Source organism: Mucor velutinosus (assembly GCF_035048745.1).
Source record: "Mucor velutinosus strain NIH1002 chromosome Unknown tig00000093, whole genome shotgun sequence".
NCBI classification, from domain to species: domain Eukaryota; kingdom Fungi; phylum Mucoromycota; class Mucoromycetes; order Mucorales; family Mucoraceae; genus Mucor; species Mucor velutinosus.
The window spans coordinates 528719-549515 of NW_027041907.1; the positions used below are offsets into that span (position 1 = coordinate 528719).

Consider the following 20797-nt stretch of genomic DNA (forward strand, 5'->3'; position numbering starts at 1 on the left):
CCGATACACCAAGACACACAGTGCTAATGAGAAGATATGGATTACGCACTTACTATCGTATTAACATTAACATTCTTGCTAGATTCATCCTTATACATACAATAGTTGTACAGATTGTCTTTTTCAAAAAAAAGACAATTTGGCGAAACATATAGCTAGCAATAAGAGTAAGCGAATGTTGAGTTCCAGTGCGCATTCAGAGACTATAATAAACCGCCATTGGAGCCAAACAGCAAATGGCCTCACGCCGCACATTATCAAACGATCCATTTCGCTCAGTCTGGTCTTTTCCTATCAAGAACATTACTAAAGGTGGGCCCGTTAAGAGAGTGTAGAGCTGTATGGATGTCTGTTATGATTTGTTAATTATAACATGTGTAAGGTAACTGAATTCACTATTAAATGAGGATGCCATGAGTGCTATTCGTACGAACATCTTGGCTCGTCAATTTTGTGGCCCTAGAATGGATCACTTATTTCTGGGTGGAGACATTGAGGTTGGATGTGACTAATGTGTCCTTATTGGTGGTGTCAATACAATAAAGAATTCTAGATTTGAGTATTAGTATATTGATTATGAACATAGCAATAAAGATATATTTTAGCTGTTTGTAATATTAGTTCCACTGTTCATATATTGAAGATTTTCATTACGGCCCAACGGCCTTGCTCTTCCCAGCCTCCCAAAGATGCAAAATGTTGCTTGATGTACCTTTAAAAGACAAGTAAGCTAGCAGAAAGTCTTGCGGTGTTGGCAATGATATTGTATGGTAAATGTTATCAAATGCAACAGAGCAGGGAAGCAGCAGCATTCTTTCCTATTTTACTTCCATTAGCCCTTGCCGAGATAATCAATTGAAGTATGGACAACCTTCTTGCCAGTATCTCGAAAATCCATCAAACAATCAACATTTGGCCAAATCAGTGGAAGGATATCTCATGAACATGGCAGTTAGAACACAATACCTACATCTGAATATCCAAAAACGCTTGATAGTGGTCTAAGAGTGAGCTAACGGAGGAGTCCATAGTTCCTCTGTACTTGATGAACCATGATTGAATGGCAACCATTCAACGCTGTCATTTCTCGGAGCCGGAGCCAATGATGGAAGCCATCATCACACCACGACCATCTGTATGTATAGATTACAAGGAATTTCTTTGCCTGCACTAATGCAGTTGGTGATATTTTAAATGCCGTTGTAGCATTCCTTGGTACAATCTTGAGCCCAATGCCTGATTCAGTGCATGTCTATGCTAGATGTGTCATTGGCGAGAAACGTTGAGTATAGAATAGCGAGTACAAAAAAAGGGTTCGTACAACAGGCAATCAGCAGGTACGATGATGACTTGAACAACCCCATTCCATCACACTATTGGCAAATAGTTGATGAAGCACCAAAACTTGTCCAGTTATTTCCTCTGTGCACACAAAGCAATTTGAGGATGATCTGAACTTGAATGAGCCATATGGTTATATATCACAGAAAAATGACCCACTTATTTGGATGTCTCTCTTTGCTTCTTTTCTACTTTTTTTTCTTCGTCTCCAAAATGGCAGCAGCACCTCGAATACAGTTTACAGTGACGAATGTAGACTACAGACGAAAAGATCCCGTTTTCTGGATCGAAGTTCAGGTATAGCAAGCGACTTTTTTGCAGCTGGACCATTTCTAAGCAACATGTATATAGACCAACATTACGAAGTACAAACAAAAACAAAAGCGGTTTCCAAGATATTACAGCGAGTTGGTCAAGCTCCACGATTTCCTGAGCAGCACATGTGATGATGTCTTGATACCTGCTTTACCGCCTTGCCCCTCTCCCAGATTCGATAAAGATGGCCAGCTGGTGGGTCGGCAATGGTGGTTTACTATTCGATTGCCTGGAGAAAAACCGGTCATTGTAGGTGATACAGGCTCGGTGGAGAACAAGATACAACTGTGGTTTGATAGAATAGTGGAACATGATAGAACGAAAATGAGCGAAGGATTGCGAGCCTTTGTCGAAAGTGAAGTCGGGGTAGGTAAGAAGACATGGAGGCTTTTTGAGCGAGCACAAGGGAGAAATGGGATGGTCATTCATGTGAGCGACTCTATAGTTTCGACCCTCCATTGTGCCTCAGCAGCATTCACAGCAGAGAGTCAAACCACCAAAATACATTGTTGTCCATGTATCGCCGGATGATATGGAGCCAGAGTTTGGACATTGTATGCAAGAGTTGGATACATTCTCGCAGAATCTGCGCCATGCATCAGCGAGATTAGATAAGCTCGTGCAAGAACAACACTGTAACTATTTTCATGCATCATGACAACATGGCATGGACTTACACTACACACATAGCAATGGCTCGTTCCTGGATAAACATGGCTTCTTCATGGGTGTCTTATGGTGGTATTGAGAGAAATCCTAACTTGTTTATGTAAGATCCTCTGGGCTGCAAGGACAATCCTTCTATTACTGACATGTACACAGCCTTTACAAAACTATCGCCAAGGGACATCAGCAATTAGCTGATCTGGAGAGATCTCGAGCATCTACAGTAAATGAAACACTCTCAGACGAAATCTCGTATGAACTAAAGAACTGCGAATCAACACAGGTAAAAAAAAAAAAAAGATAAATTAGGCAAACATGGAGAGAGAGAGTGAGTGAGAGAGAGCCTAAATATCAGCGCTCTTCTTAGAATGCCATGCAAAGAAGACTGGATGCATTATCTGATTACTTATCAAGCAGAAAGCACACCGAGTCCAGCTTGAGAGGCGTGGAAAGGTTAAAATCATCAATCAGCATTGACCGAGATCAAGCAAGTGAAGCGATCGCCATATTAGAAGATGCACGCATTCATGAACGAAACAGTTTACAAAGATTTGAACGTATTGATACCAACTTGAGGCAAGATATTGAAAACCATTACAAGCCAAATACAGCTCAAGACATGTTACGCACCATCAAGGAATATGCTAAAAGCCAACTCTACCTGGAGAAGAAGAAGCTGGCAGTGCTGAACGAGATCATGATCAAACAAGATGACGTCCTAATTAATTAAAATACCGTGTTTGTTACCAAGCATTATTGATGTTTAGTAAGACACACAACTTCCATCTGTTTTTGGATTAAAATTAGCTCGCGTTTTCTTTTTTTTTTCTCCTTCTTTACGTTTATTTATATCAAAGAAAATGAGCGAACAACAAACATTTCAAAAGGGTGTTGCTGCACCAAAGGTAAAGTTGGATGGCACTGGTCTTCGTATCGCCATTGTCCATACACGCTGGAACTTTGCTCTGGTCGATCAACTTTACAAGAAGGTCTACGATACTTTGATTGAAAAGTATAATGTCAAGCCCGAGAATGTTTATACCGTAAGTGACTCATAGAGAGAGAGAGAGAGAGAGAGAGAGAGAGAGAGAGAGAGAGTATGTGTGTGTGTGTGCATGGGCGTGGAATCTGCGTGATATCCATCGCGCGATAGGGAGGATGACCTGTCAATTAACATATTGTTTGCTAGGACACTGTCTCTGGTGCCTATGAGTTACCTATGGCTGCCAAGCAACTCATTGAACTCTCTCAAACTCAAGCGTCTGCTACTGCTAGTGATCTGTTGGGCTCTCCTGCCTTGGGCGGTGCTGCTCAAAAGTCTGACCGCCAGACTGGTCCTTTCGATGCTGTCATTTGTATTGGTTTGGTTATCAAGGGTGGAACTGCTCATTTTGAATACATTTGTGATGCTGTCACTCATGGCATCATGAAGGTTCAATTGGATACTGGTGTGCCTGTCATGTTCGGTGTCCTGACTTGTTATAATGATGAACAAGCGATTGCTAGATCTACTACTGAGGATGGTTTTCATCATGCTGAGGAATGGGCTGCTGCTGCTGTTGAATCTGGTTTAAGAAAGTATCAAAAGTTGTAAATCAACTTTTCATGCGCTTTGTACTATATACAAAAAAAAAACAAAAAAAAGAGTGCCTTGTCGATTGAATAAATGTTTGGACTTGAAATGATTCAGCAGATATAAAATTCAAGTAGCAGCCACCGTATATCGAGCTGCATGCAATAGAGTTGAAGAGGATGCGTTTTGGGCCGAGATTTTGTAAAATTGTTGCTGAATATCGCGAAAGAGGGTGTCTACTTGGGCAAATTATGTTGCGAGATGTTGTTTGAATATTGCAAAGCAGTTGGAGCGCTCTAGTCACCCAATCAACAAGTGTGAATAGAACCGCATTGAGTAGAGCACTTGATTTACAGTAACCTGGCATTATTGACCTAAGAGGTGCCTCATTTTCTGCTTAATGGCTCAGCCAAATGCAGCCTTTTCGTTGTAAATTCATTAGGTTCAAGGAATATACCTGTTTTCTTATAATGCAGTACGCATCTACTAATAATTTTCACCACAACTATGCGTGAACCATGTGGATCTTCCACTTTTACGATGTCCCACATCTGTATTAACGCGAACAACTCATTTACGCGCAGATAGTATACATCTATCGCCTCTTGACACACAAATATATGCATAGAGCAGCGAAGTTTAGATATATCAGAAACCTTATTTGTCTTGTTAAAAGCCGTTTTAGACTGCCAGGATGACACCAAACAATTGCTCCCATCCGGGAGTTACTTTCTGACATCTTTGCTCAATTTTTTAGGATCACCAAAAAAATCTACCTCGAACCATGAGGGGTACCTCATGGTTTTCATCAAAAAACAAACGATCGCCATTTTCACCCTGAAAACCAAGACTTTTACTAAGGCATATATTATATCAAAATGATTGTATTGACCCAATACAACCCCTAAAACCTCGTTTGTTAGAACTTGTTATGTAAAACCTCCACACTTTAGCCAAAATAGCCTTTTTAGATTTTCAAAGATTACTCAACAAGTTTCTTCAGATTATCTATTATAATCGGCACCATTGAATGCGCTTTGAAAAGTACTTCAAATAAATATTGGGAGTATAATATAATGAGCACAGATTACATAGTCGAATCTGCCAGAATAGGTCGAATTGAATCCAAAAAGCTAGAAAATCAACAAATCAGGACAAAAAGCCAAGCGAACATTCAAATGACCATCCGCTGGAAAACATGATGCCATGCCGACGATCGTGATGAATTGATGCTGTTGGAAACTCATAAAAGGACGATTGAGAATTGAAAAGTACTATCGCTTAGTCTGGCTATTTTGCTTTGCTTCTAGTACTTGCTTTAGCATTTAATATATACAGTCGTTGCGTATTATTCATTCAAATGTGAAATTCAACGCAAAGCACGAGTTGGCACCTTCTTCAATATTGCACATGACATTTTAAAAAGTGAATTCTGACAATTTTGTTATGTCAGATACAGCAAAAGCTTGACAAAACGCAAGCTCCTCCAAACAATTGTTTTTGAATGAGTTACCGGTTAAAGTATTCAGAGTAAAACGTTCTCTTTGCATTATACAGACAGACATCCATCAAAAGCACGTGCATGTGAGAGCTTAGATTATCTGCAACATTAGGAGATGTAGTTACGGGTTGCTGTACATCTCGTAATCGTAATAATAAAATTGGAGTAACATTTAAGATATCTTCCACTTTCAGGGCATATCAAAAGTAAATAAAAAGCTATAATTTATCTGGATTGTCAAGACCAATTATAGAGATCTCCTCTCATTGAAATTATACTATTGTTTATGATAAACAATGTTTATATGTTTTGTGCTTCACTTAAAATATGCCCTGAATTTTGTGCAATGTTGATGTTGCAATGTAGCGTACTTGATTATATAAAGTCGACACGTGTGATTCCCTTGAGTCAATCATTTACAACTCGAATTTCGCATTACAAACAATCAAAAAAAGTTGCACCAAGTATTTTGTATATTGTAAAAGTTTATTATCAAGAAAGGATATGCATGTGTATGTTTGTGCGTGGTGTGGCTATGTACAAGATGTGGAATGAAAAATATACCCTCTCATAAGACTTTCGGATAGGTTACACTTTAATCCTGCTGTTTAGGATTACTGATAAAATCTTATCACCAAAGAAGACGAGGGAAGGAAGGAACGAATCAATTATCAATGATAACGATTAGATTTCACCAAATTCGGTTATAGGTAACCCAAATCACAGTGAAAAAGAATAAGCGGGCTCTACGATGCTGTTAAACCAAGATTAACTGTAGTGGGCTGGGTCGGTGCATAAATCTGTCTAATCTCTTCGGAAGCACTCTGCGTGGTCTCAAGGGACCAACAATCTTCTGGGAACGCATCATATTCACTTCGGCTACAATCATTCTCAAATAAGCTGCATTGGCTCGGGTATCGCGGTCATGGTAGTATCGATTCATGATAACAATGTCTTTTTGTTGTTCTTCCACTTTGACTTGCTCTTCTGGCTTTTGCTCTTCCCCTGGTTGCTCTTTTTCCTGTTGTTTTCGTGATTGTTGTGATTGCAATTTCGGTTGCAATCGTTTCGGTTGCTTTGACAATGTTTCTACCAGAGTCCATTCTCTTGGTGGTTCATCCAGCAGCAAAGAACCAATCATCCAGTTTTGATTGCCATTGGCGGAAGAGGAGTAGGAAGTGCAAGAAGATTGGGAAGGTGCCTCGAAAATGCGGAATGTTTCTAACGGCACATCAATAAAATCATCGCTGCTGGATGGTGTATTCATTTGTGTTTGAACGTAATGGTCACATAAGATGTCGGATAAAGCGGTGGTGCTCATGCAACTGTCATTTGTTAATCCGTTTCTAACTTGATCTCTGACATCGTCATCCATGTACATTGAGAACAAAGAGCTGTCCGAATTACTGCTACTGCTGCTAGTACTAAAGGAGCTACAATTGTCAAGATATGTGGAATCATTTCCTCTGTCGCTATAGTAGCAATCAATGGGGTTGCTGACTGGCACGGGTACAATTATGTCTAATTGGGACATTTGTGTCTTGCTGGTATGATGGGTATTACAAGGCATGAAACCTACAGGAATGCCCACCTCTTTACATTGCTGATCGCTGCCAAACAGGTTATTGATGAATGATAGGAACGATGTGGATGAAGGTGATTTCAGCGACGAGAAGAATGGATAGGGTGTGCTATTGACAGTGGCAGTGGAAGAGCTTTTTTTGCTGATGGACTAGATAAATCAAACCAAATTTACGATGAATACATTAAGTTTACATGACATGGATGAAGAAGTTTAATTTTTATTAATTCAATAATATGAGAATATATCAACTATCAAAGAAATAAAAATTACTTTCTTCATTGCAGCGTCGGTAACTTACATTTCGGTTCTTGTTGCTTCTGGTCTTGCTGCGTTTGGGTATTGTGCCATAAGGCGTGATAGGCATGCCTTTGATGAAGGGCTTTGAGGTATTTTCGTTGGGGTTGACTAGCGCAGGCATGATCTGTTGGTATATTAATGTATAATGAGAGTATCAGAAAAAGAGAATGCTCTTTTCTTTCAATAAGCCCTTTATATATAGGTTTCCTAATCAAATCGGGGTGCTAATCAGGGGAAAATGAGGAAGCGAAAAGGGGGGGGTGTTATGGCAATTGTGGGGGGAAGGCATTGATTAAGGAGTAAAGGAACCGGCAGGGCAAGCAAATACGCTTGTCTTGAAATGGTAAAATCAGAATGAATTCAATCACATGTGTAGTCTTTTCTTTATCAGAATAAAGGCAGCAGTTTTTATTCAAAAATGCTTAACCTTTACATATGACCCATTCTTGCCTTTTAGTGCGAAAATGACGTTTAGAAAGCCACACAACATTTCAAATTTACCAAAGCATTAGCCTGATCTGCAATTTATGTAATATGGATATGTAATTCTGATTGCAACCACTGTGTTCTATTATTATATATTCTTTAAAATGCAAGGAGAAACTTCTTTAGTAGTTTTTACCGAAAACACACTTTTGCATTTTAGCTTGTACATCCCGCATTAACACAGAAAAGGGAGAAAGGTCGTCATTTAGTAATTCATTCGGGAAAAGTGTAGGTTACTTCTAGTTAAAGAACTCACACGAGTACAGAACTCTTTTCTATCTATTGTAAATAAGCTTTTTTTTTATATATATATACTATGACGATAAAACACAACAATCAGCGTGTATAATCACATTGTATAAATAAAGCAGCAATTTCTTATTATGATCTGTGAATGTGGTACCATTGCAGATGCTCTAGTTTTTAGAGTGTACTGTGATTTTCGATTACCACTCAGGCTTTTGTTTGTTATCGCTTGTAAACGATAAATAATCAAAGTCGAATGGGAAAAAAGCTTATTATCATTTACAACAAAAGACATTCGTGCAACCTTTGTCTTTTATTAATAACGTCAAAATTTGACTATATATTGCTGTTGTGATACATTCCACATTGAATAAATGGGTAATTTGTTCCAACCAAGGTAAAAAATGGCACATTTTGACGAAGGCCCTTCTCTCTTTGACTCCAAGACAACATAGATATCCCTATCTATCGATAAAAGCAAGCATGTTTGGCTCTTCGGATACAAGCGTTCCGATTGCTGTAAATGTTTATGTGCAGCATCAAGACATGGCATCAGGAATATTCTCGATCTTGAGAGACATCCCGTTTCCAAATCTTGAAAACATTCTTGCTTCCAGCTCTGACAAAGCCTGAGCCCCGTTAGTGAGTCTTTTTTTTTTTTTTTTTTTTTGGTATGCAAATAATGTATAGCGACAGAATTGGGTGTCTTGCATTGGAATTATTTTGCATGCTGTTATGCATTTTAGGCCGAGGAACAACATCATGAATTAAGTGCCAAAATATATATGGCCGTATATAGTATAAAACTATAAGCTTCACTTGACATAGTTTGGCATCTAATTTCTTCCGGTACGGCAAACAATTTATACCTCATTACATTAATTGAGTATATCAATTCGACACAGCATGAGTTTTTTTTTACTAATTAGATATCCGTGTAACTGAAATGCCATCGTTTCATTCCAAATACAGTTCGCGCATGAATTCTATATGGTTGCATTAGCAACTCAGTTTTTTTTTTTTGTAAGCAAGACTCTATCCTTGAGCAGTGCTCGTCTACTATTTGAGTGAATGCAGTGCTGTGTTGCATGTAGCCATGTAACTAATATCAGTTCTATGATTTGAAACATGCTCGTGGCATTAGAAATATGGATTCCATGTCTTGGGCCACATTTGCTAATAACCGGAGACATTTTTTTTAGCTGAATATTGGGTCAAACGCTTACAGAATGATATTCTATTGCCGTTTCAACTATTCCATATAGTCACTTTTACGACTTTTACGCGATCGTTAACACAAAGATCTAAGGGTTTGCCTGCGGTAGGCCCGTTGGCCCTGCAGCTCAGATTTTTGTTTAATTTGACATAAGACTGCTTCAGTACCAGCTAGAGCATCACGATTTGATCAAACAAAATTTTTTTCAGCACATTACAAGTACAGTATATACCATTTTGATGGCATAAACATAAGGGCTGTTATAGTCTCTATCAATTTTCATCGCTGTGAATTCAAATTTCAGGCATCTCGCAAACGTTAAAAAGATAAAAAGGCTGTGATGAATACATCCTTTCATAATGTTGTTCGTGTTAAAAGAGTCCAACTGTAAGACCTACCTATGCTTCGTTCAGATGGCATTTTCATTCAGAGTAACACCAATACTTCCATCATGAAAATGCATATTAGTCTATATCAATAGTACACACCTGAGTGTATATCGCTGAGTATACATCTTTAGTATGTGTCTGGATATATGGCATGTCTATAACATATCGTATGCATGTCTATAGCATGTCTCATGTATAGTACAAGTCTGTAGTACATAAAGTATCTGTAGCTAGTATCACGGATATAAGCATGTGTCTTGTAGCGTAGATCATAAAGTGCATATCTGAAGCAACAAGCTCATATTGCATTAATCTTGATGCTTATCCAGATATGGTAAACATCCGTAGTCAATATTGGAATACAAGTATAAGTCTATAGCGCCATCCATGTCCGTGATGCCATCTATAGCCTATATCTTATATAGTATGAATCTTATAGTACTAGCGTATCTAAAGTTCATATCTTCTTATTATATATACTGTAGTATAAATCGGTATTGCACATCTAATCCAGTGCACACATAGTTTATATCTAAATCTGGTAGCTGGATGAACTGTCGGAATGCAGATCATAGTGGATGTATTCCACATAATTGTTCAATTGTGATGATAGGATGTGTCCGCAAGAGAAACGATAAAATACCAGTAATACCGGCCCTTGTAGATTGCAAAAGCTCTTGTTACTATGTAATAAAAAATGTGCTTCTCAACCATGGAAAGCAACAAGCGAATATGTTTATAATACGCTTAGATGATTTATGATGTGTGGATGACCATGAGCAATTCACAGCGCAATTTCAAACACACAACGAATCACAATATTGCGATTTGGGATGTGTCCGTAATTTCAGACACGCATTGAATCAGAATGTTGTAATTTGGGATGTGTGCACAATGAGACTGAAGTACACTCAAGAATTTATTTCAAAAATTGTAAAAATACATCGGTTAAAATTACCATGGTATACACATACAAATGAAATGAACTGCTCATACATGTTTAGAATAACGAAATATAGACAGAGTAAATACAATTAGAACTGAATATATTTATTATGTTATTCCAAGATTGAATAGGGATCAAAACTAGTGTAGATATCAAAGGTATTTATAGTTATTTGACAGTGCCGCAGCAATAGGACCTTGATCTTGAATGCGGGATAATTGTATAAGCCTTGAACCAGTAACGAGGATGTGCTGCATCAGAACTCATGAACCGCCAGTCAAGGATAAACAACAAAGATGATCCAGGATAGAATGTTCTTCCTAATAGCTTTGACGGAAGAACATTTGTCGGAATTGAAACCCACTTCCAGGGACGAAAGGCCATAGGCTACCACTCTCTAGGAACCAGGATATAGATTAGCCATTTGATGGCACCACTCATGTTCCTTCGTGCTGCTTGAATAAAGACCTCTCACTTCTACTATGCATCTCAGCTCATTCTCAGATCCTCTTATGTAATATACGACGCCTAATACATTTGCCTCTCAGAGATGATCTATATCCTCAACAATACATGCCCATTTCAAATTACAACACATTTTACCATTGACAATACATAAATTCCATGGGATGTACAGATGGCACACTCAAAAAAAACACATCATGTCGGCAGGTATAGAGCGGCGAGCACGTCTATTCTCTGCTTTTCAGTCATATAATATGGTATAATGCTAATGTTAAAACCATCTACTGAGTCAATGGAAGCTCTGTATCGATTTAATGAAGCCATTCTGAAGCACAATCACCAATGCTAAAAATTACTATATATGGATAACGGGATGTGTCCTTAAGGAATTTTGGGATGTATTCGCAGTTGGCCCCTGAGTATTAGCAAGGGAAATTTCGCAAAAATCAAACGATCGCGTTTTTCACCCCCCAAAATGAAGACTTTTTCTATGATACATAATTGATCAAATTGATCGTAAAGAAGCAACGCAACAATAAAAGCTGTTCATATGAGACTTTTATATGCTAGAATTTGACATATTCATAGAAAACCTATTTTCCTATTTTTGCAATTTTCTCATTATTTTCGGTCTAAAAGCTGAATGAAATTAGCATCATTCGATGCGACTTTTTTAGATTTTCAAAAATTTATTAGGAATTTGGATGTGACAACGACAGTTTTCATTATTAAATTTGGCAAAAACGTCCAAAGGATGTCAAATCAAGTCAAGTTTGAGCACGAAAATACCACTGCACAATTTCAAATTAAATGGCCGCGATTACCGCTGCTATAATACACTACTAAGACTAAATCTACAGACGGTGACGTCGGATAGGGTGCCCTCTCATTTTTCCATACCCTCATTTTTTTTCCCCTTTTGCAAAACCCGTTTAGCATCAAACCATGGTCGTTTTGGAGACCGTTTGGTTAATAATAACACTCTAGCTTCTGATAACACTGTCTTGCACTGCCAGAAAGACTTGATACTGCTTCTTTGAAGTGAAATATAGTAGGTACCATGCAATAGCGAGCACTAGAAGACGTAGAATTAGCACTAATCGGATTTGTTTATTAGGTTTCGCTAATTTTTTTTGACTGTTTGATGTGGGTGCTTATTCCATTACTTCTCTTCTGCTATCTCTGCTGTCTGCTTCTTTGGGTTATTATGTCCGGTAGCTGCTTCTTTGGTCTGTATCTCTGGCGGTTGCTTCTTTAATCTTTGTTGTCTGGTCTCTGGTATCGCTCGCTGTTCGGTTTTTCTAAATTGCTGTTATTGCTACTGGCGTTGATGTTGTTGCTGCTGCTAATATGGTCCTTCTTGGTCTACTGTGTTTGCTGTATACTTGTTCGCTGGTCTACCTGTGGTGGTGATAAGTGGTAAGTAACTTCTTTGGTCTTTGTCTGCTCTCTGTTGATGGCGTTCATTCTTTAGTTTTTCTATGGTGCTGGTGTTGCTGCTGCTGCTGCTGCTAATATGGTCTGTTTTGGTCTACTGTATTTGGTGCCTGCTCGTTTTCTGGTCTATCTCTGATGATTGCTTATATTCTTCTGGTCTATCCGTGGCTGTGGTAAGTGGTAAGTATCCTTTTTTTCTTGTGGTCGCAATGATATAAAACTTCTCTGGACGTTTGTATTATTGCTTCCTTTCTCGTGATAATGCATTCGTAATGTTTGCTTTGTTGCGCTTTTTTTTCTTTTGTTGGCTGTGATATGATCAGCTCAACGGATGCCTGCAATGTTGTTGCTTCTTATGTATGAACAACAAGCATGATGTACTACTACTATATATATGTATTGCCGTTGTAGTACTATTATGTTATATGGTCGTGGATTGTTGTTTGTGTTGCCTCTGTCGCTTCACATGAAACAACATTAGTCATTATGTTGCATTACACACTTATAGTACTGCTGTTGCTCCTGCAACTGTGCGTGTTTGTGTTGCTTTACATCCGACTATTATCATGCACGTTGCTCATGTATGCATTTTTGTTGCAACAACAGCGAGCTGTTCTGAGCATCTTTGATGTTGTATTTGTTGTTATGCTTTTCTTTTGACTCACTTTTTTGTGTGAGTGTTTCTTTTCTGCATACATACTACTATACGTCTATAGTACAGTAGTATGTTCTGTTCTTTCATTTCTTTCTTCTATTATGTTTCTTTGAAGCATACCTTTTTTACGTTGTGCGGATGTGCCTATCCCTGAAGCTCAACATGACTCTATCCGAGACTCGGAGGTGGATAGGCTGCCTCCAATTGGTTATCACTACTTACTTTAGTGATGATTGAGGGTCTCAATGCCAGAATTTAAAGCTAGGTGGTGTAAGTAAGGCATGCTCTAGCACCTGGGGGAAGTTTGATGATAGCATCTGCTATATTGTTATTATAGCGGCGCTTAAAATTTTGCCTCACATCAAAACAAGGGGAAACCCTCGCAAAATTTTTTTTAGGTCAGCGGAGTTTTCAAGCAATCTGATTGGCTCGGAGGTTGAAGCAACGAAGGATTCCAGCTAGTTGCTCTTCTATTGATCTGTCATTTAACATTATATTGTTTTTGTAATAAAAGGGTATCTAAACAGTTACAATTTAAGTTCTTTTATATATGTTAAGCACAAAGAATAAAAGGACTATTATTTGTAGCTGTGGAATTTGAGGCTTTATAGACTAAAATTCACCGAAAAAAAGAATAAAAAAAACAGTAAAGTCAACTTAATAAAGGTATGTTTTATTATCAAACTGACAGGTGTAAAGTAAACTGAAGCCTCTCAACTGGCCAGGTAGATGATCCTTCCTATATACTATAACAATGGATAAAAGTTCTATTAATTAGATTGGCAAATAAGTCAACTCAAATCAACTAATGTCTAATCATGCTAAAAGACAACTCCAGCGAGCTAATCATGATTTAGCTCTGTCTAGATGAATAATTAGACTCTCATCCGAAGTACCCTGATCTATCCTTTCTATAAGGATAATTAATATCGATCTAGTAGCATGTATCCGATAGGTACAGTCTTCTTAGTCTATATTAATAGTACATATCTGAGTGTATATCGCTAAGCATACTGTGGAATACATCCACTATGATCTGCATTCCGACAGTTCATCCAGTTACCAGATTTAGATATAAACTGTATGTACACTGGATTAGATGTACGATATCGATTTATACTATGATCATGAGAAGATATGGACTTCAGATACGCTAGTACTATAAGATTCATACTATATAAGATATAGGCTATAGATGGCACCACGGACATGGATGGCACTATAGACTTATGCTTGTATTCCGACATTGACTACGGATGTTTACCATATCTGGATAGGCACCAAGATTAATGCAATATGAGCTTGTTGCTTCAGATGTGCACTTCATGATCCACGCTATAAGACACATGCTTATATCCGTGATACTAGCTACAGATACTTTATGTACTACAGACTTGTACTATATATGAGACATGCTATAGACATGCATACGATATGCTATAGACATGCCATATATCCAGATACATGCTAAAGATGTATGCTTAGCGATATACACTCAGATATGTACTATAAATATAGACTAAGAAGACTGTACCTATCGGATACATGTTACTAGATCGATATTAATTATCCTTATGGAAAGGATAGATCAGGGTACTTCGGATGAGAGTCTAATTATTCATCCAGACAGAGCTAAATCATGATTAGCTTGCTGGAGTTGTCTTTTAGCATGATTAGACATTAGTTGATCTGAGTTGACTTATTTGTCAATCTAATTAATAGAACTTTTATCCATTGTTATAGTATATAAGAAGGATCATCTACCTGGCCAGTAGAGAGACTTCAGTTTACTTTACACCTGTCAGTTTGATAATAAAACATACCTTTATCAAGTTGACATAACTGTTTTTTATTCTTTTTTTTCCGTGAATTTTAGTCTGTAAAGCCTCAAATTCCACAGCATGTCTCATGATGTATAGTACAAGTCTGTAGTACATAAAGTATCTGTAGCTAGTATCACGGATATAAGCATGTGTCTTGTAGCGTAGATCATAAAGTGCATATCTGAAGCAACAAGCTCATATTGCATTAATCTTGATGCTTATCCAGATATGGTAAACATCCGTAGTCAATATTGGAATACAAGTATAAGTCTATAGCGCCATCCATGTCCGTGATGCCATCTATAGCCTATATCTTATATAGTATGAATCTTATAGTACTAGCGTATCTAAAGCTCATATCTTCTTATTATATATACTGTAGTATAAATCGGTATTGCACATCTAATCCAGTGCACACATAGTTTATATCTAAATCTGGTAGCTGGATGAACTGTCGGAATGCAGATCATAGTGGATGTATTCCACACATAGTGTAATGAAATAGCCACCCAAACGCAACTTAATTGAAAACCGAAATTCACCAAATAGCACTCATTCAAATTCATGCTATTTGGATCTATTAGTAAAAGCGCTCAAATGTACATCAACAACCATTTAAACATACTAAAGTAAAGATACACGCTTATATCGCACATCGTGTGAATGAATCACTCCTGATCACAGTGTATTCAATCACACCCATGATGGTCGTAATAAGAGATATTATCTTTATCCAAATAAAATCAAATTAATAACAAGCATATTCAAATATGACAACTATGCCCTGCTGCCATAGTTGCACAATATCCCAGATAAAGGATTCCATACTTCAATAACAAACATTCCACTTTAAACCATCAAGGTTACATTAAATCATGCTATGACGATAGCTCACCCAAGCCCATCAAGGTTACTCAAAACGACCCTTATGGCCAGTGCTCTTGCATTGATTATCACTTTAAATCAAACATCAACAACATTTGCCAGATATCGCAATAGCAGAACCTATTGCTCTCTATCATCACTAATTCTACTGACAAGCTAGTTGCAAACGTATAAATACTCTTCTTTTTTTTTTTACTCAATTCCAGGATCTTCAGTTCATTTTACGCACAAATAAAATACAGTGGACTTCTATTGTATTTTACCTTTGCTTTATTTTTTTTGTGAAATCCATTGAACCCGATTTCACTGCACATAGATCATCTCTGAGAGGCAAATGTATTATGCGTTGTATAATACAGGACAAGTCTTGAGCACGCTTACTTCTAGAGTTAATCGACAACAGAGATGCTATTTTTAAGCGGGGAAATATACATACTTTAAATTGGAAGACTTGCTATAATAGAACAAAGCAAGCTAAAACTCTCTAAACTTAAAAGCAAGATTCTTCATCATGTCAAGTATCTATTGATAACTTAAAACCAGCAAGCTAATATGGCCCTTTTCGTACGCTCCAATTTTTAAAATGCTTTGTCAAATGCATACTTGTGTCGCTTACACATGCGGAAGCTCAACGGAGCTTCAATTTCTAATATCCTGAATGATAATCCATGAGATTTCGAAATCAATCGACCTTAAAATTACGCGTTTCTTGGTAGTAACCACCCCTTCCAACTTATATGAAACTTGTGAAGAATTGCAAGAAAAATACAATGGCATCTATATCAAGTGTCTGGTATATATTGTTCAACTGATATATGATACGATAATTTTTGCAATTTTTTGACTGTTTTCTAAAGATTAATCAGTATCTGTCATCAGAACATTTTGTTAAGCATTACTAAACATTGTAGACCAAAAGATTTTCCATCGAATGAGCTAGTGCTTGAAGCTCTGGCATGATTTTATCATGAAATATTGAAAATATTGTCCTGACCAAAAAAAGGTCACCCAATTTTTTCGCTTGCTATTGTGGAATACATCTACTATGATCTGCATTCCGACAGTTCATCCAGCTACCAGATTTAGATATAAACTACAAGAAGTTGCTTTATAAATCTCGCACAATATAGTTATGTAATCATTGCGATAACTGGGAGAGGCTATATCGTAGTAGTCAAAACGTCTAGATATATTTGAAGGTTCTGGTTCGATCCCATGTAAGGTTGACCTTTTTTCTGGTATAGCATGAGGTGCTAGTAGATGCCTGCTATCCGGGATCATTTTTTTACGGCTTTAATTTGAAAATACCTCAAATCATTTTGAAAAAACGGCATATACCATTGTCTTTTATTCATTAAAGTACGACATCCATCCTTTCATTAACATGTTTCTGACCAGATGCGCTATCATGGGGTACATGGATAGAATGGCAGATCAAGCAACGACTCTAGGGCTACTAACTCATTGGATACCTGTGTTTTTTATTTGCATCTTGGACATTGAGAAAAAATGACATAGGTGCAGACTTCAACGAGAATAACAATCCAAGATGCGGAAATTAAGGATCACACACCACATCATTACTGTTCGTCAACTGACAGAATGGGAATAATTATCAGTTGTAATACTTGCCCAATGCGCTCTTTTGACATCATCAAACACAAGGATTGTACCGTTTAAAAATACAGGTAGTTCCCAAGTCAATCACTAGGTCTACTGATTTGGAAACTGGCAGAAATGTTATTTTGATGTAAAGGAGATGTACAAAAGACAAGCACATTGCGGATAAAATGGCTTTCATCCACTTTCGTTATCACATGATTTTCCATCGACATCTCTTTATTCAATAAACAATTGTACTAAATCGACGTCATGTTATATGGGAGATGATTGTTTTGTTGTTCTTTCAAATATAGTAGTTTTCTGATGATAAAAAAAAACTTTTTCTTCTTTTCCTTTCCTTCTTCATCCCATTACAATCGATGTTGAAAAAGATTTTTAACCCTAAAAGAAAACGTCAGGAACCAGGGCGTCATAACACCAACAAAATCACACTGGATCCAGCTTCTGCAGCAATTCTTTCTCGCCATTTCTCTCCATTGTCCTCTAGAGCAAAGTCTCCCTCTGATTTGCTTGATATCGTTGGCTATCCTCTTGCGACCAACGCTACAAACTATCACAAGTTTAGTCAATCTTCACCAGATTTATCAACTCCGTTGAACGAACAGGATGAAAATAGTATAACAATAACTTCGCCCAATGTTTCCACTGCAGCTAGAGTCGCAGGAGGAGATACTAAGGCACCCATATGTAATGAACCTATATATCGCCTTACTATACGAAACATGACTACACCACTGTCAACATCAACATCTTCCCCTGATTTGACCAGAGATCAATTATTATTGGAGACGAGTCGGGAGGATAAAACGTTGGTTGAAAAGGAAGCTCTAGATCATACCTTGGAAGTCTACCGCCTACAACAAAAGCTGTTAGAATTTGAAAATGAAAGGGAAGCATGGCATCAGAAACTGAGAGGCTACATTGAGCGTGAAGAGCAAATGAGGAAAATTATAAAAGAAAGTCAATTACAAATCAATCAATTAAAGTATGGGTATTACTCTTCAACTACCACACCGTCACGACATGATTCATATCGTACCATATCCACTCATTCTTCTTCTTGGCCAACAGAGACGGAAGAGGAAGAATTAGAGGAGGAGGAAGATCCAGAAGAAGAAGAAAATTTAGAAGAGGAAAGAATGCATTACGATGTTTATCAGCATCACCATCAACGTCCTTTATACCAATTGAATGATCAACATTTATACCAGTATTACGATAAAAGAAGATATTACGACTATCATTATTATCCCCAACAACATCAGCGTCAACAGCGACATCAAGCATGGTCTTCTCAGCAACAGCATTATCAACCACAAGATTTCTTCTATTACGAATGAACAATCAAAATCAAATCAAACCCAATTAATGCTGCTACTATGGCAATTCAGGCACGCATTTACCTTTTTAGGCTCCAGATCAAAAAAATAAAATTTGTTGCCATGATGACCAATACAATGTTGTGCGTTTTTGTCTTCTTTTTGATCGCCCTGAAATGTTCGTTCATCATTAGATTAGAATAAAAAAAAAATGTTAAATCGTGTACTATCATAGCCCGATTTCTGGGTTTCGGAGGAGAGGTAACAGATACAGAAAGGCAGAAGCAATTTATGACAAATCTGGATGTTCTGATAAGCTACCTCGAGTAATTTGGGGAAGTAAGAATATACAAATACATATATTTATCTTAAACGTGTGAAAAACAATGGACACAACGGTCTGTAATATCTACGGGAGAGCTTTAAATGTTTTTTTTTTTGGGTAGAATGGGGGAGGAAAATGATTGACAGTGAAATTAATACAGTGCTATTATGCGGATCGTTTTCCCAGTTTGGAAGCCTGACCGCGGCCATAGTGGTGGATACGGTCACATCAGGCATGAATACGAAAGCCTATATATATAGCGTTATGATGCTCTCACCTTGACTTTTACTCTCTTTTTTTTTTATCTTTTCTTGATTATAAAATGGCTCCTATTGATAGCACACCCGTTGATCCCAACGCTCCTTTAAAGAAGAAGCCCATCTCATACAAAAACTTGTTATTGGGTGCATGTAAGTAAATGTTACTTATAAAGCGGGATTTCATTGATTAATCTCGAGAACAATAGCTCTCAACTTGTTCGAAGTATCCACGCTTGGACAACCTTTCGAGGTCATTAAAACACAGCTTGCTGCTAATCGAGGACAATCATTGAAGACTGCACTCTCCAACATCTACAGCAGAGGCGGTGTCTTGGGCTTTTATCAAGGCTTGATTCCATGGGCATGGATTGAAGCTTCGACCAAAGGCGCTGTTTTGCTTTTTACTGCCTCCGAGTTCGAGTACCATGCTAGAGCTGCTGGTGCATCTCCATTTGTCGTAAGTTATTTTAGCGCAATCTTCATGTTGCAAGCAATCCAGATCTAATCATGTGTTTCGTATGATGTTCATCAGGGAGGTATCGTTGGTGGTATGGGTGGAGGTATTGCTCAAGCTTACACAACTATGGGCTTTTGTACCTTTATGAAGACTGTTGAGGTCACGCGCCATAAATCAGGTAATTTCTCGATAATTAGGGAGTCGATACACAAGTAGATCTAACAACAAACAACACACATGTATAGCTACCAAGGAATCTACGTTCAAGATTGCTGGTGATATATTCAAGAAGGAGGGTATTGCTGGTATCAATAAGGGTGTGAATGCTGTTGCACTTCGTCAATGCACCAATTGGGCATCTAGATTCGGTATTACACGTTTCGCACAAGAGTCCATTATAAAGAGTCGTTACGGAGATGCACCTGATGCTCATCTTCGTGCAACTGCCCTCGATAAGGCTCTTGCGTCGATCATTGGTGGTGCATTATCATGTTGGAATCAACCCATCGAAGTGATCCGTGTGGAGATGCAGAGTCAAGTCAAAGCAACTGGTCGTCCTGAAAATATGACTATCGCTACAGCAACCAAATACATCTATCAGCAAAATGGCATGAAGGGATTCTATCGTGGTGCTTTACCCCGTATTGGTTTGGGTATGTGGCAAACACTTTGTATGGTTGCACTTGGTAAGTTTTGATTTCGGGCCCCTTGAACGACGAATAACAACAAACACTAACATTTCATGTATAGGCGATTACTTCCGTGCTTTCTTTGGCACCAACTAAAAAACGATTATAATAGACTAGATGTACGTACCTCTTTTCCATCCCCATTATTACACATCCCCCCCCCAACAATCTATAGTTTTTTTTCCCGTTTAAAAATCCAAACCCAACAACCCGCATTTTCACGATTAGTAGTAGTAGTAGTAGTAGTAGTAGCTTTCTATGATACCAATTTATAATTCTGTTTCATGATTTCTCATTT

At 37.8% G+C, this 20797-nt stretch overlaps 5 protein-coding genes across 5 annotated transcripts; 4 read left to right on the top strand and 1 right to left on the bottom strand.

Annotated features, from left to right (window-relative positions):
* Positions 1-1554: 1554 nt before the first annotated feature.
* On the top strand, positions 1555-3052 carry ATC70_001907 (uncharacterized protein; the record flags this gene model as incomplete). The annotated part of the gene is made up of 6 exons (XM_064821295.1): positions 1555-1638; positions 1693-2022; positions 2102-2291; positions 2347-2425; positions 2479-2605; positions 2690-3052. The coding sequence occupies 6 exons, from the start codon at positions 1555-1557 to the stop codon at positions 3050-3052; spliced, it is 1173 nt and encodes a 390-aa protein (XP_064680981.1).
* Positions 3053-3182: 130 nt separating this feature from the next.
* On the top strand, positions 3183-3916 carry ATC70_001908 (uncharacterized protein; the record flags this gene model as incomplete). The annotated part of the gene is made up of 2 exons (XM_064821296.1): positions 3183-3365; positions 3512-3916. The coding sequence occupies 2 exons, from the start codon at positions 3183-3185 to the stop codon at positions 3914-3916; spliced, it is 588 nt and encodes a 195-aa protein (XP_064680982.1).
* A 2237-nt stretch (positions 3917-6153) lies between these two features.
* On the bottom strand, positions 6154-7399 carry PUP2 (proteasome component pup2; the record flags this gene model as incomplete). The annotated part of the gene is made up of 2 exons (XM_064821297.1): positions 6154-7128; positions 7280-7399. 2 exons carry the CDS (start codon positions 7397-7399, stop codon positions 6154-6156), a joined length of 1095 nt encoding a protein of 364 aa, XP_064680983.1.
* Positions 7400-17808: 10409 nt separating this feature from the next.
* Positions 17809-18789, top strand: ATC70_001910 (uncharacterized protein; the record flags this gene model as incomplete). Its single annotated transcript, XM_064821298.1, has 1 exon — positions 17809-18789. One exon carries the CDS (start codon positions 17809-17811, stop codon positions 18787-18789), a length of 981 nt encoding a protein of 326 aa, XP_064680984.1.
* A 626-nt stretch (positions 18790-19415) lies between these two features.
* Positions 19416-20595, top strand: ATC70_001911 (uncharacterized protein; the record flags this gene model as incomplete). The annotated part of the gene is made up of 5 exons (XM_064821299.1): positions 19416-19503; positions 19560-19810; positions 19886-19988; positions 20056-20496; positions 20561-20595. The coding sequence occupies 5 exons, from the start codon at positions 19416-19418 to the stop codon at positions 20593-20595; spliced, it is 918 nt and encodes a 305-aa protein (XP_064680985.1).
* Positions 20596-20797: the final 202 nt, after the last annotated feature.